General features: G+C 38.2%; 1 protein-coding gene across 5 annotated transcripts in view; it reads right to left on the bottom strand.

Moving 5' to 3' along the window:
* The window catches only part of LOC120628272 (protein bric-a-brac 2-like), a 32,368-nt gene extending 18,043 nt beyond the window's left edge, over positions 1-14,325 (bottom strand). The window contains exons 1-7 of one of the 5 annotated variants that reach the window (XM_039896560.1): positions 14,222-14,325; positions 8,878-9,204; positions 6,682-6,854; positions 6,073-6,182; positions 5,737-5,871; positions 4,975-5,165; positions 3,890-3,935 (exon numbers count right to left, since the gene is read on the bottom strand). In XM_039896560.1, the coding sequence (XP_039752494.1) occupies positions 3,890-3,935; positions 4,975-5,165; positions 5,737-5,871; positions 6,073-6,182; positions 6,682-6,854; positions 8,878-8,937 (715 nt within the window). In that variant the 5' untranslated portion in view covers positions 8,938-9,204; positions 14,222-14,325. Of the gene's footprint in view, positions 1-3,889; positions 3,936-4,974; positions 5,166-5,736; positions 5,872-6,072; positions 6,183-6,681; positions 6,855-8,877; positions 9,205-13,442; positions 13,707-13,728; positions 13,840-13,877; positions 14,015-14,221 lie in introns of those variants that run through there. The other 4 variants (XM_039896563.1, XM_039896561.1, XM_039896564.1 and 1 more) reach the window with 4 other exon arrangements.
* Between the last annotated feature and the right edge of the window lie 1,746 nt (positions 14,326-16,071).

The following is a 16,071-nucleotide window of genomic DNA, read 5'->3' as shown; positions in this document are numbered from 1 at the left end:
GCCTGGCAATTCATTACGAAGAGCGAATTCTGCGGAATATTCTTTTCTTCGTAAAATCGTCAACTACTTGAAATAGTTAATATAAAAAGAAAACAAAATAAAATCTTTGGGAATAATATTGCGCGTTGTAAATGAAAACTATTTTTAAAATAAGTATAATATCTTTATAGAAATCTTTGCTTTGTCTTTGGCAGTAAAGATAATTGAGTTGAATGCGTTTAACGACGCTATATTATGCAATTGAATCCATAGTCCTATAACACGTTGTAACCAGCGGGATGTTGCGGCCGCACCGGACACTCGACGAGCGATGCCCTTCCTACCGAGAGCCAACACACAAGTTTTTACTAAGCTTTGTTTTTGTTAATAAACTCTGGTTTCTCTTCCATTACTTCATTTGTTTGATACCATTTTTGTAGAGTTGAAATGGAAACTGTTATTTTTCCGTCTCCAGGATACACAGTATTTAGTGCAAAATTACGACAAGATCGATTTAGCGGCTGAGCCGAATATAGGTAACAAATAACCAAACACACTATAACAAATTATTTAATATTACTATGTAATTTCTCTGAAACAGACAAACTAATTCTTTTGGCGGGTTCGAGAAAAATTATGAGGGTAAATTTTTACGATGCGCCCGCATACCGTCACAAAAAACCGACACCCTGAAGTTAGCCATAAGTCAACATTTTAGTTATTAAAAAAAAAGGTTTGAAAAATCTGCGGGCTCATTCAGTGATTTAATTGATTAAATTGTACAAAAATTTTAATGTTGAGTAAAACTTGGATGTCCGATACCTAATGAGATGCCTTTTTTATATTGTTGGTGTCGTTTTTTCTACAAATGTAGAATAAGGCAAAAGATAAAATTTTTGTAAAGATTTTTTTAAGCCAAAAAAGTATAATTTCTAACGCGTGTACAAAAGTACACACACGTTTATTTTTTATATCAACGATTTTTACTACTACACTAAATTCTTGTAAAATAACAGACGTTCCAAAATATAACATAATTTTTCGTTCACGCATTTGTCGATCTTAAGAAACGTCGAAACTAACAAAAAAAACTACTATTGAGTAGGTGACACAGTTCGACAAACTTGCGTCTATTAAGCAAGTAACACCCCTCATCATCTCAGACCCTGAGTCTCAGGCTCCGAGTCTCAGGCTCCGTGTCTCATGCTCCGTGTCTCAGGTTCCGGGTCCAGCTCCGGAAAGCTAACAACATCTCCTGTATACAACGCGGTGAACATCGCGACGATCTATTGAACTGATTGGACTGCGGAATTAACGAACGAGACTCGCTTTGGTCTCAGTTCAGTGACATCGTATGGCTGACCTTAGTAGTTCAAGATGGTTTGACCTCGTAAATTCGTCTCAGATATATAACTGTATTTTCAATATATATAGGCGGGTTTTTTCTCAAAAAACCTGTTACTCACTAATAAACTTAAAATCTCTCGACGGATTTCTAACATCAAATCTAACTATCTCTTACTGCTAAGGTAAACGCCATTGCTCGTGTCAAAAACTTCTGAATTTTAATAAACATTTGCCTGTACTTGGTTTAACCTTTAGCAGACCATACGAGCACTCGGTGACGCCGTTCGTCTGTTCGTTGGCCGCCGGCCCGGCGCCGGGCAGGCCGCTCCGAGGAGCCGCGCGCCCGGCAACTGCGGTGTCGAGTCGAACATCAGCTTATACGTCAGAGTATAATGGCTTTAATTACCAATAATTATTTTAAAATATAACCTTACTAAATTACCTCTAAATCGGGATTCTATTATTTTGATTAATTCCTTATCGCCTTATTTGCTAAGGTTAATCAACCCCAGATGACAAAAGCTTGCAGTAATCATTAAGGAAGGAAGTGACTCTCACAACACAGTTTGTCAACGGAATTACATCATTGTTTATATTTCTCGAAACAAAATTTGTCACGTGTGTATGATATGGTCGATGAATTGATAATCATGTGTGACAGTACAATGTGTATCGATGAAAGACAACAATAAAGATTGAAAAGAATGAGGACCATTTTACTCTGACGTCGCCTCGCTTCAAGCGTCGAACACCGGTGGCGTCCGCGAAGTGTGCGCCGCGTCGGCGGCGCGTCACTCGCGCAGCGACATGTCGAGGGCGGCGCCGTCGGCGAAGGCGTCCGCGCCGGGCGGGCGCCGCGCGCCGGGCTTGGCCTCGTCGTCGCTGGAGGCGCGCAGGCCCGCGTAGGCCAGGAAGTGCTGGCCGAAGTCCGCGCCGGCGTCGCGCGCCAGCTCCTGGTCCTCGCGCTGGCGCTTGCTGTTCTCCACGAACTGCTTGAGCTGCTGCGGCATCGGGAACGACGACTTGATGTGGCAGCGCTTCATCCAGTTGCGCAACGACTTGCGCGGCACTTTGTGCGTCTGCGCCGCCCTGCGAATACACCTGCGTGAGAAACGACTCGCCGGCCGAGCCGCAGTGCCACAGCGCGAGTTGTAACTATAGCCCTGTATCCTACGAGACCAGTATTGGCCATAGTTAAATTGGTCGGTGTATCGCATGGCCAGTTCCGAAGCGGTCTGAAAAGGTTGCGCGACGTGGCACGATGTTCACGGCCGGGATCGGAAGAAATTCCGGAAAAAGACAGGTGTACACCGACCAAAACGAGGCGTGAAAATTGCAAGAGAATTGAAACTCGTTACGAGCGTTACGAGAAATACCTGTATATACTGCCTCCCTTCTTCACATCCATGAGTGCGGCCCACATCGCTTCGTTGGAGTATCTTCTGTTAGGATTAAACTTGCCCATCATCACTCTCTCTAAGTCTTTTCGGGACAACCCCGAAGAGCTGACCTCCTTGCCCTCTAAGAACTGATCTAGATCCGCTTTCAGGACCGTCTCCCCGATGTCTACGTTCTTGTCCTTGAAGATGGGCGGTCGTCCCCGTTTCCGCACTAACTTTTCTCCGACTTTAACGAACTCCTTGTTGGCAGCGTCTTTGCTTCTGGGGATGAGCTCCACTTCGGATTTTTGGCTTTTGATATCGTTCTTCGTTTTTTTGACCTGATTCGCCTTAAGGAGCGACACCTCCAGCTCGCCGTTCTGTTCCAGCCACGACTTGTAGTAATCGTTTTCGGAGTTCTTCTGAGAGTCCTCCACCATGTTCGTCAAACCGTATTTCGAAAACTCGTTTTGGATCTCTGCCGCATTCATTTTGGAGAGTCTGTTCATGTATTCCAGGTTCTGTAACTTCGTCTGGAAGAACAGTTCGCTCTCCGGCTTGACGCGCAGGTAGGGCGCGCGCCGACCTGCAAGCGAAGGGCGGTGTGAGTGGGGGGAAATCATTTGTGAACCATGAATGCTTTAAAAACACAAATGAAATGTCTGTAAGATATAGCTAGTAAAAAAATAAGAAAAAAAATTGGTATTTTTAACAACATTCATGGTTCAAATTCTACCAAAAAAGTAATAATCTACCAACTTTTAAATATCGAAACTTGGCCTACCTTACAGACATTCATTTATTTATTTTTCTCAATGCCCATTCACAATATGATCTTCGTTGCACACAAATCGCGACACAACCAATCGTTTGTAATAAAATTGCTTAGAATGTTAATTTCACGATACTCCTCTATCGCATGGAATGGACGTCAATAGCCCAGCGAGTGGGCTTTGAAGCTGCGACCTTTTGTATGTCAGTACGCACCCTACTGAGCTATTGAAGCTTCATAATTTAAAAAATATATTTTGTCAAATAAAACTTTTTTTATAAAAAAAAAACATGTTTTAAGCAAGTGACAAGAGGAAGTCACATTGCAAATAAACATTGATTTAAAAAGAAATGAAAAACTCAATAAAAACCGTATCAGCGAAAGGAAGGTAAGTACATCACAATAAACTCACCGGAAGATTGTCCTAAACTGCTGCCGGGTTTTCCAGTTTCTTCCTCCTGAAATTTAAATACTTTTGTTATCTATACTTATAATAAAACTGGAACTGGAAGGACGAAATTTCTGTACATATTTTTTGCAATTTTGACCGGGGGATTGCTTTATAATCGATACTGAGTCCGGAACAGATTTTTATTTCATTTTGTCTGTCTTTCCTGGCATCACGTGAAAACTACTGAACGGTTTTAAATAAGATTTGGTATGATGGTAGCTGGTGTTCCGGATCAACACCAGCTACCATCTAATTTATAAATAAAAAATAAATAAAGCTATTTATCACGATAAACAATAAATTTTCAAATTTACTTCATAGCTCCGTTAAATTTGAACCGATTTCAGTAATTATTTTTTTATTTTAAAGTTTATACTATCAAGCATGTATTGTAATTTGGGACGTTTCTATTAGATACTTATATAAATAAATAGTTTTATAATTTAAATTGATTATGTACCTACAAACTGCTCTTTAAATTATTCAAATTGGACCTATCGTTTAGAAGTTACGACGGGTATAGATATTCTTAAAGCAAGAAATATACAGAGGGCCGGCCGGCCGTGTATTATATAGTTTAAAAATAAAACTGAACCCGGTAGGTTGCGCTGCAATTATGTTCTTGGGGTTTTTAAAGATATTAAATCCGATAATACCCGATTTGGTGCAGACGAAGTTGCGCGGGTCAGCTAGTTTCTCAATAAACATGTGACTGCTAGGATTTTAGTTTAAATGGCGTTGTAATTTCCACCTATTTGTTTGTTTGTTATTTAATAAGATCTGTTGTCGTTCTCAGATTGGTTAACGCCGGTAGACGCATAACGGCGGGAGCCATTCAACTCGATGGTAACTTTCTACATGATACAGATTAAGAAATCTGGTTGCACATTTTGCGAATTAACAGAACGAATCCTTTTGAACTAGTAATTAAGACCATTATTGATTATAAATGTGAATTTATTCGACTATCGGTAGGTTTTCTAGTGTGCTTACGAACGAATGATTACAACCAAAGCTTGGCCGCCCAGGCCGCCGGAGCTACGCACCTCGTTGTACTCCAAGTGGTCGTTGTCCAGCTCGCCGTAGTACAGGCCGTCCTCCTCCACGGTCTCCTCTTTCACTTCTGTCTTTTCTCTCTCTCTCTCCTCAGATTTGCGCTTCTTGGGCCCGTTGGTTGTATTGTTGTTGTTGAGTGGTTTCGGCGTTTGTTGTTGGTGTTGCTGCTGGTGTTGGTAGGCTGCGCGCAATATTTATAATTATCGACATTGATCTTTGAGTTAATTTTCTAAAACGGTACGTAAGTAGTACAAAACTCTCCAGTTAACACAAACTTGAAGTACCGTGAAAAAGCGAGCGAGCTAGCGAAAAGCAGGAGAATCTGTGTGTTACCACACAGATTCTTCTGCTTTTCGCGGAATGATGCTAATGAATAATTGTAAAGTGACTTAAAAAATATTCTTTGTAAAGTCGACATCTCGGAGATGCTCCGATTTCGGAGCGAAACGTGCGTGAAGGGTTGAACAAATTGAACATTGGCGAAGATCTGTTTGGTGTAGAGAATGAGGATTGAAGAAATTATAAATGACACCATACAGATTCCCCTGCTTTTCGCAGAGTATAGCAAATTAAGCTTGATTTTCATGGTATATCATGGATTTCCGCAAAGTAACGCCTGCTTTCATCAAATATACAAACTAGTTGTTAGCTAGTTGTCTTAGGAGTTGTTTAAATGGTGTTGACAATTGAGTCGTCAGTTTTGCAAATTAGAATAGTCCCTAGAATATGAGTGTATCGTCTGTGGCACTGACCGTTGGTGCGATGCGCGTGCAGCAACGCGTCGCTGGCCAGCGTGAAGTCCCGCGCGTCGCCCCCCGCGCCCCCCGCGCCCCCCGCGCCCTCCGCGCCCGCCGCCGCGCCGGCGCCCGCCTCGCCCGAGCACAGGCCTGCGCAACAGAAGCGTAAGTGAAGCGGTGCCGATAGCACTTCATGTTTGCCCCTAGGGCATCGGGCATTAAATATAACATTTTTGTTATTAGATCAGTTTAGTTTTCAGTTACAATTAAATTTTGGTTTGGGTTTTTTAGACTTTATTACGTTCTTTTAGGATCTTCGTTGAACCTCTCGTCGACGATGATCGTTCTCACCTCTGATCTGTAGCGCTTCAGCAGACTTCAGCAGGCTGGGCAATTCTTCCTGAGTGACGTTCACTTCGCCCTTGTACATGAAGTCCACCAGCGCCTGCATCTCGCTGAACCTGCGCAGGAAGCATTACACATGACGTGGCGCGGGGCGGGACTCGGATTCGGACTGCTTTAAAATATGTCTGCAGCCTAAACTGTAAACGTTCGAAGCACTTTGCTTTCTCGTTTCGGATACACACCGCAAGGATCTTACATATACCATTCTTTATAAGTCTACAGGATTATAAGTCCTACCTTCAGATCAAGAATGAGTAGGCATCTCGAAGGCAAGCGCGTTCCAACCGTATTCCGTATTATCACTTACCGGGTGTGGTCCGCAGCAAAAGTTTTAACAGTTTTCTTTTTCCTTTCCATGGAATAGGGAGAAAATTTGAAGACTTGAGATTGTTAGAGATCTTAGAAGATAGAACATATCAGCAGATAACGGTAAATAAATACTTTCATTCACTGTTAACAACACCACCTAGAGATACACGCAGGGGTGTGGGTGTCGAAGAATTTCGTGGTCAGCACTAGGGGTGCCAAGCGGGCGCGGTCCGAAGCAGCACTCACCGCATGTCGCGCATGAGCACGATGGGGTGCTTGCAAGGGTTCTGCAGCAGCAGGCGCTCGAGGTAGGCGGAGCAGGCGGACAGCACCAGCTTGTGGCAGCGCAGCTGGCGCGACTCGCACGCCAGCGTCACGTCCGCGAACTGCTCCGTCAGCAGCAGCCGCGGGAACACGGCCTGCGACACAGCGACATACTTTAAGAAATTTAACTGTGCAAAGTTATCTCAAAAAATTATGCGGTGACAACCTAGACAGTACAAGTTTTTAAAGTGAAACTTTTATTACATCGTCTCGAAATTTTTCGTCTGTGTGTTGCATGTCGCGTGGCGGTCGGCCGCGGAGTAGGGATGAAGTGACAGCAGAGCAGAGAGCAGAGCAGCCGAGACCAATATGGCGGCGCCTATAATTCGAATCAGCTGACCGTGTAGTTTGTAGGCTATCACTGATTTGTGCCAGTGCTCCATAAAATATCGATTATAAAATATTGTTTTCAGTTTTTTAATATGTGTATATCATCCAAATAATTGTTAAGTATGTATTATGTACCTATGTCGTACTCTAAGACACAGAGTTCAATAAAAATATTAGTCCGACACCTAGTCTACTTTAATCATTTTCCATTATCATTCCCATTTTCAAAGTATAAAATTAATATTGATGAAACTATTTTTATACCCTCAATAAAATTTATTAATTTATTATTTTTTTATTTATTGTTCCGAAATATTATAGTTAAATGTCTATAATGTGCTTTTACGGTGGTTTCATCTTAATATATATAAATCTCCTGTCACAATGTTTGTCCGCGATGGACTCCTAAACTATTTAAGCGATTTTGATTTTAATTGGCACACCGTGAGCAGTCTGGTCTAACTTAAGAGATAGGATAGCTTAGATCTTTAATTATAGTCGCAATTTTATTTTATTGCAAATTATTTGTCTAGAATTAATTGACAGTCACATGTTATATATATATATATATACTACTATAATCATTTAAGGCTTAGCGATACTGAATACTTTAAAAACAAAATCAAACGCAGACGAAGTCGCGGGCAACAGCTAGTAAAACTATAAAACCCTTTTTTACTTTTAAGGTCAAATGACGTCACGGATTACACCATGTGAAATTACAATCATTTCTCTGAGCTCACTGAACTCAATATGAGTACCACTTTTTAAAAGTGGTATCCTTGTGGTTTAAGTCGTGCACCGTTTCTAAGTTAATTTGGAAAGGAGGTAAATAAATAAATATATTAGGTACTAAGGATAACTCCCAAGTCCCACTGCGTAACATCTAACTGCTGTTAAGATCAAACAAAACATTTTTTTGACAAAAAACCGCCTGTGTTACAATACACTACATTTAAAAAGAATTAATAAATATATTCTACAACATTTTAATGTCGATGCCAAGTAAAATGTAAAAAGTTACTATGTATAGATCATATACTTAGTCCTTTTAATATAGAAGCGAGGTAACCAGTGGGTAGCCAATCATATCTAAGGCACTTCACCATCAGTTCCTTTATTGTAAACAGCATAAATATTACCTTACCCTACTTCCCTACTAATATTATAAACGTGTAACGCTTTCACGCGAAAACTACTGAACCGATCTTCATGAAACTTTTTAAATATATTCTTGGAGGTATTAGAAATAACATAGTAAACTTTCATTGCAAGAAAAAAAATACGTAAGACACAAAAATGTTTGCGAAAAAATCTCAAAATCTCATATATATGACTATAGGTGCAGACTATGTAACGGTATGCTGCCTCCCAAAATTAAGCGGGCGAAGCCGCAGGGCGAATCTAGTATACTATAATCGAAACGCAATCAGTGTAATACTTAATATTGTGTAGTTCTCGTGGCCATCCGTGATCTTCCTCATCAGTTTTACTTGACCAAATGGTGCATTTCGATAGCAAATGCATAAGTTATTTTAAAGGTGCCCGAATAATATTTGAAGAGTTTCCTGAATTTCTCCAGGATCCCTTTAACAGATCTTGACGTAATGAAAATGGGACATGGGAAGTATACGCCTCAAACAAAAAATAATTTTCAGACAGTTCTGATTGAACAAACAGTTTTCGATCTCCGATTAAAAATATATAGGTTAAGATACAGTTTTGCGTACTGTTGACAAAAAAAATAATATGAGGTAGCCAGTGGGTATATAACTGAGGTCGGCTCACCTGCAGGTTGGTGTGGTAGGAGTTCCAGCGCACGCAGAACTGTTGCGGGGGCAGCGCCATCTTGCATCACTAATATTAATTACCTACTAAAATACATTATAAGTATTCTTTGGCCAAACCCTAATTAGTCCTTTTTTTGTAAAAAAAAAAAATTGCACACTTCTATAAAGTCCACCAAAAAGGTTTTTATCACAGATCCTTTACTAAAATAGTTTTAAGTACTGATATAATAAGTATAATATTTTTTTATATTCAAGTAGAAACTGTACGACTAGACTATTTTTTAGAATACTGAAACTTGCAAGAGTGTCGGTGTCGTTATGGAACCTGCAAAAGAAAATACTTCGTTACGTACTACTTAATACTTTGTCATCTTATAACGTTTTATTACACTGAATTAATTATTTTATATGCTCTTGCAAATCTATAAGGGTCACACAGCACACTGAAAGTATTTACTTGGACCAGCACGAAAAGTTAGCGATTATGTTTTGCTGTATTCGACCAGAGCAAAATTACTCTTAGTTATAACGATTTTCATTGCGATATAAACTAAAAATAATCCCTATCCCTACTTTACTTAATATTATAAATGTGAATGCAAGTTTATTTCTTACGCTTTCACGCAAAAACTACTAAACGGATCATCACGAAACTTTGTACACTTTATTCCTGAAGGTATTAGAAATAATATAGGATGCTGTTTATCCCGAATTTAAGCTCAGTTCTTTTGGGAGAGGGGACGAATGTGTTTGACGATTTTACTCCATAACGCCGTCAAATGATAACCGATTTAAATAATTACTTTTGTACTTTAGAGGTTATAATATCTGTTTAATTTTGCCCAAATTTCGTGTAGATCTGACGAATGTGATTGGAGATAGAGGACAGAACTCCTCGGCAGCAAAACTTAAGACTTAATACTAATAAGGCTTTTTTTAGAACTACAACTTAATTGAATGCCACAGCAAAAATAAAAATCAAATGCAGACGAAGTCGCGAGCAACAGCTAGTAAAAAATAAGGTAAGATGCATTTCGATTGGCATTTCATTGTGAATCCCCATCTCGTGCCACCGTCTATAACTGGTTAATGAGTTTAAACGTGGTCGAAGCAATCTCATTGATGATTTGCACAAATGAGAACGTGAAGATAGCGTGAGTGCTATGCGGTTAAGGATAGAAGCAGATAAACAGATCCGGAAACGTTGAGCCATTTACATGATTCAAGTTCAAATATAGTCTTACACGGACGTTTAGACATCAGCGAGCTGTAGTTACACTAGCTGATGGATACCTCTAACTCAATCGAAAGATCAGAAACACCGTACTTGAGCTTAATAATGTTTGAATGCTGTTGGTCGTTATCACAGAAGATGAGGTCCAACAGCATGTATAGCACCCATAGAGAGCTCTTATATCATCGAAGGCGCCTGTCATTTCTACTCGACTGTCAATTGTTATATAAGCCTTTATTTACCGGTTGCTTTTAAGGACGGTTTCCATGACGGCAGCGCTCTAGCTGACTCCACCAAAAAGTCAATCGAATATTATATAAAGTCAGAGAAATTTGTGAATTCGGAATGCTCAAAGAGGAACAGACATTAAAAAACACTATGGCATGCTATTCAATAATGGAGAGAGGGCAGGGCTCCTAATATTATATGATATTATTGTTTTTTTTCAACTTTCCGTGTGGTCTGCGTATAATATACATATGGTAAGGCACATAAAGAGAATATAATGAACTCAATACATGCATGAAACAATGCTCACATACGAGACAGGTAACCGTGCCGGGGGCTACAACTCCGGCACCTCTACGCCTTTCAATACGCAAATGCAATAGGCAAAGATGATACAAACACATCTTGATTGGATGTCCTAGCACTCTACTGAACCACAGACTTCATCCAATAATTATTAATTTCCGGCTCTCGAAAGGTGGAGACACTGACCTCTATTATACTTTAGTAAGCATATCAGGGTAGTATCGGTCAGTGGATGTAGGTATATAGTCCCTTTTAATTTTTTGGCGTGGTGGAAAAGCTTTATAGCTACCTCCGACCCTTGGGCAGGAGGGAGGTTATGCGGGGCTAAAACCACCACGGCATGTCCCTCTTGTTGGCTTTACAGCTAGATATGTAATCCCTAACAACTTGACATTTTTAAAGGAACTAGTTATCCCGAATCCAGAAGCCTTCTCATAGCTAAGCTGTTGCTTGAGCTGTATAATGGACAAATCAATTCCATTCGGGTAATCTGACTCGATACTGCACCCTATTTTACACAAAAGGTAATTTGGAAAAAACTAAGAAGTAGTGAAGAACTTATAGGTTATCTTAATCGATTTAACCAGCTTGTTTTACAATATCGATATTTCAATATCATTTTCAATTATAAAATTAGCGTTTAATAATATTGAATTGATATAAATAGTTTGTCACCGATTGTGTCTCGAAAACGTTTCGTATTTGATTTAAAGTCGACTGACATGTTCGTCGTGTAATTGAAATCGAATCGACGAACGACATACACCACCACCATAAGTACTTTTATTATTCTATTTTTAAAGTAATTAAATAACTTTCTCTTCAAGGTAGGGTGAGGCAACGGTAGGTTGAAAACTCCCCTCACGTAAAAGTTAGAAATAAAAAGGCGCCTTCTGAACATAGAAATCAATACCTTTCTGGCGACCTAAAACGAGGGATGTCCTGACCCTTGCGATAGGTCTGGATAATATGAAACGATGTTCAAAGTATTTTCGCTTTATTTTTAAGAAAACGTTATAAAAGTTGTAACGTAAGACTAAAATAATGAAATAAATCACTTTCACTTGGTGCTCTGTCTGGAGTGAATAAAGAAATATATAAGAATACTCCCAAGCGAGTCGTTGAAACGATTCAGTGATTCAATAGACATCTAACCTTTTAAGCAGACAGTACAAATAAACTCTCGAAACATCAGAAGGGAGCGCTATCTTCATAAAGATAAGCAAAAAAAACGCCCTAGCGGGGGGGTCTGGCAGGGCATCGGCCAACGACCCTAGGGGCGCGACCGAAATAGTCCGCGCGGGGGTCTGTCCTACACACTACGCCACACCGATCTATAGGTATCGTTTATATTTGGATACTTTTGAGGCCAACAATCTGGAAAGCTCTTTCGTAGAACAGTGTCATTGCGGAACCGTTCTTGTTAAATGACCTCATGAAACAATTGTGGGAAAACAGATACCATGATATCACTCTTAACAATTATCTATAATCAAATATCTAAAAGACGAAACATCTTTTTACTCTTTTTAGGATAACAAAATAACCTCTTTCACTTAATTTTTTTATATGAACGAATATGATTTTTTTCTTAAATCAAATCTGGAAAGATTTCGATTTTTTATTTGCACTTATAAAGAATTACCAACTCATTATAGATTTCTTAAATTTCTGATGAAGATTTTCAAAGATGTAAAACGAAACAGAAAACCGCGCAACTAATGCATTTGTATTCATCTATGTCTAGTTATGTTATATTATGCAATTCTTTATTGTAAAAATCACAATTGACAGAAATGAATAATAATTTTAGAAATTCATTTTTAATTTTCATTCATCAAAAGTTTGGATGTTTTAGTCGTTAATTTTTTTATCACATTCGTGAACGCATTGGTAGTCCTTACTTTGTTTAGAATGTGAGCTGATCTCACTGAATTATGCCATGAAATTCGTTTTTCAATCTTGCCTGGTCCTTTCTCTTTTACAATGGAGTTGTACACTATTCCAAAAAGACGTTGACGAATGTCTTTTATCTTTACCTACTAATACATAGAAGATACACAGTTTTAGTAATTTTTGAAAAAACAATGTGCTAAAAAACCAAATTTTATTAATATTTTGAAAAAAAAAAGGGTTCCTCATTTTAAAGATTTAATCAAATAAAATTATGCAATCGTAACGTCCAAAGCTGCTTGAAACATAATGCGATCCGTTCGCAATGCAACGCTAGATAAACAAAGTTACACGTGATTTTGAACAACTAACAACCTTAGTCTATTACTACAATAATAATAAATGTATTTTCGTAAAATACTTATTTTTAATTTATCATAAAATAACCGTTCTAATTTTCTACCTTGGTCGGACGGTAATAATATTTATAAGGAAATTCTTTACACCTATGTCAAGACAAGATTACGTATATTTTCCTAAAGATGTTCCTGCATGGTTGAATGCTCGAGATTGGTGAATCATGCAAATATCCAACCAACGGCAGGCATATCTGTGATTTATTGAATGTTGCTAATGAGCGACGACTAACATTGAACGCTTATCTTTTTCAAGGGTTTTATTGATACAGCTCTACCTGAATGTCAGGTTTTGTCTTGAAAATTATTGCTTAACGTCGAGATGTTAAGACCCATGAAATATTCAGGGCCTCTTATAAGAAATGTGTAATATCTTATCGCACTGTTACGCTCCATAGCACTGTAAACATGAGATTTTTAAGATTGACCGATAAAGTGCAAAAATCCAAAAAAAAAAACGTAACCTCCAATTTCCTATAGACTCACCGCAGATATGCATCCACAGTACACTCAAAAATATTGACACATCCATGAACAATAACAACAACACACAAAGCACTAAAATATCCTTTGGAATCGGAATAACAAATAATTCCATCCACTCTTGGGCGCTACACGAAAGCATAATGGTTAAAACATGAGCACAAAGCCAACATTTGGCCGATCCCAAAATAGTATATCGCAGGCCCCAACTAATGTTATAAACATTCGTGCATGAGCGCTTGACTCACACATGCAAACCCCCAATGAAAATCAATATTTAAACAATTACTCAAAGCTATGTTTGGATGCTGATGAGGTCCGACCCGCAGCGATCAGCGCGAATGAGCGAAATGGTCGTCTATCATTTGCTGAAAAATGTGACTTTTCACGTCCACAACCTCTAATATGGGAAATATACTAAAATAGATATATACTCACACGAGTGAGCGACCGCGCGGAACCACATCACGTATGCAATTAGCGGCGTCTGATGTTTTTTAACCATGAAAAATCAATAATTTTAAGAGCATGAAATTGTTCATATTTTTCCATCGGACCCTACTTTCCTCCCGCGGTCTCAGTCGCGCGGACACATAAAAATGAAAACTCTATTGCAAGAAAACTGTGAGCAAAAGAGACGCATATACATCGTCGATTGTAAATAATGGCAGGAAAGATTCATAACAAACGAGCGAGATGGGGGATAGTATCAGCGGCTCAATAAAAACATAAAGCATTACGTAATTATGTGCAATTACACCAAAAAGCTGAAATATACTCACTATAAATATCTCGTTACACATAAATTTAAACACACCTTAGATTTTTTTGATATTTTCAAAGTATCGCGAATGCATTTTGACGGCAAGCAACCATCCGTCACGCGGACGCCATTACAAGTAGGTATAAACTTGTCTAACATGGCACTTCAAAGCAATGACGTTTAACTTGTAATGTTTTTTCTTGCCACATTGTGTTTTTTTTGTTATCACCTACATTATAACAACAAAAATATTGATCTTCCGGGAAACTTGACGAAACACTAGTTATTTGACAATTAAAAATATCGATTTAAAATCGATGTAAAAATTGTTAGCTGGCATCACTTAAAAATAACTATCAACTGTCATATTAATTTTAGTCTGTAGGACGAAAACCATTTTTATTCCTTAGTCTTTAAAGTTGCACTGGTTTGGCGGTTAATATAAATTATTGATAAGCAGTACTTCGTTGTTTGCAACTACTCTCATTGCTTTTGTTTAATTTAAATTTAAAGTATGAGAATTTTTAACTTATTGTGATTCGGTCTAAGAACAATCATATATATAAAAGAGAAAGTGTGTGGGTATGTTCCGTATAGACTCCGAACCGGCTGGACCGATTTCAATGAAACTTTCAGGAAATCTCCGGATTGACCTGGCGAGTAATCCTGTAAAGTTTGGTGACGATCGGAGCACTCCTATTTTTGAACTGTCGAACTGTCAAATACAGCTTTTATTAAAATTTAATGATGTAAGTTTATTGTTTAAATAAAATAAAGCAAAATCTAGCCCGGAGAAGCGGGTTGGGTACGCTAGTGATTAATAAAAATTCGGTGCACAAAACACCGTGTGACAGTGGAATGATCATATTTTTCAATTTTACAGGTAAGGTTACGTATTACTTTTAATACTACCTACTTATTTTCTGAAAATATTTGAGTTTTTTTGAGTTTGTAAGTACTTTTGTTTGTGAATTCATTTGTTTGTACAGCATGTTTTTTCAGTCATGTCTGGAATTTTCTAAAAGGGTGCGTTAGTTAGATGATCCAGCAAGGAGTTTACTCCTTCTATTTTTTATACAATTAATACAAAACTCTATATGTGGTATATATTATAGCCTTCCTTAGCTTTGCGTATGGAATATTAATTTCTGATTTATGAAAAACTAAAAAAAAACATCTAAATGAAGCCATTTTAAGGGTGTGACTTGCTTTACAGCAATATAAGACCATTGACTTTAGTATTTAATATGTAGTATTTAGTATTAGCCACGCTATATGGTATACCTATTTATTTATTGCGTAGATGGGATAACTTAGTTCATTTTTCTGTTTTATAATTTAAGCACTATAAAAACAAGGTCAGCTATTTTGTTCGGAACTAGTAACTGAGACTAAGAGCAGTCTTCAAAACTTGTACCTGCTTCTATGTTGTAGTCTTTTCGAGGCATGTCTGCTATGAGAGTATTGTCTATTAAAACTCCATATAATTTTGATGATATAAGTTATAAGCTGCTATTACCAGGTGCTAGATACATGCATTTGGTGTAAATGTAATTCTGACCATGGTTATAGAATATGCACACTACGCATGTTGATCTGGTGACGTAGCCTGAACACAGGATAACAGATAAGACTATTGTTATTGAATAGCATTTTTACTTTCAGTGGCGACAACGTTTCTGTGTTATTTAATTTGTTATAAGCAACAACACCAAGATGAAGATAATAACCTGGTTTTTAACCAGTTTCTAAATAGAATGCCAGCAGTGGTTGCCAGTGACTTAAAATTGATTTTTAAAAAACCAATGGATTTTTTTTTGCAGCTGAAGATATTGTATGTCCATCTCCATGATGCAAGCTATGTTATGG

The sequence above is a fragment of the Pararge aegeria genome, chromosome 12 (assembly GCF_905163445.1).
Source record: "Pararge aegeria chromosome 12, ilParAegt1.1, whole genome shotgun sequence".
NCBI lineage: Eukaryota > Metazoa > Arthropoda > Insecta > Lepidoptera > Nymphalidae > Pararge > Pararge aegeria.
The sequence above is the reverse complement of the archived record's forward strand: the minus strand, read 5'-3'. Positions and strand labels throughout refer to the sequence as shown.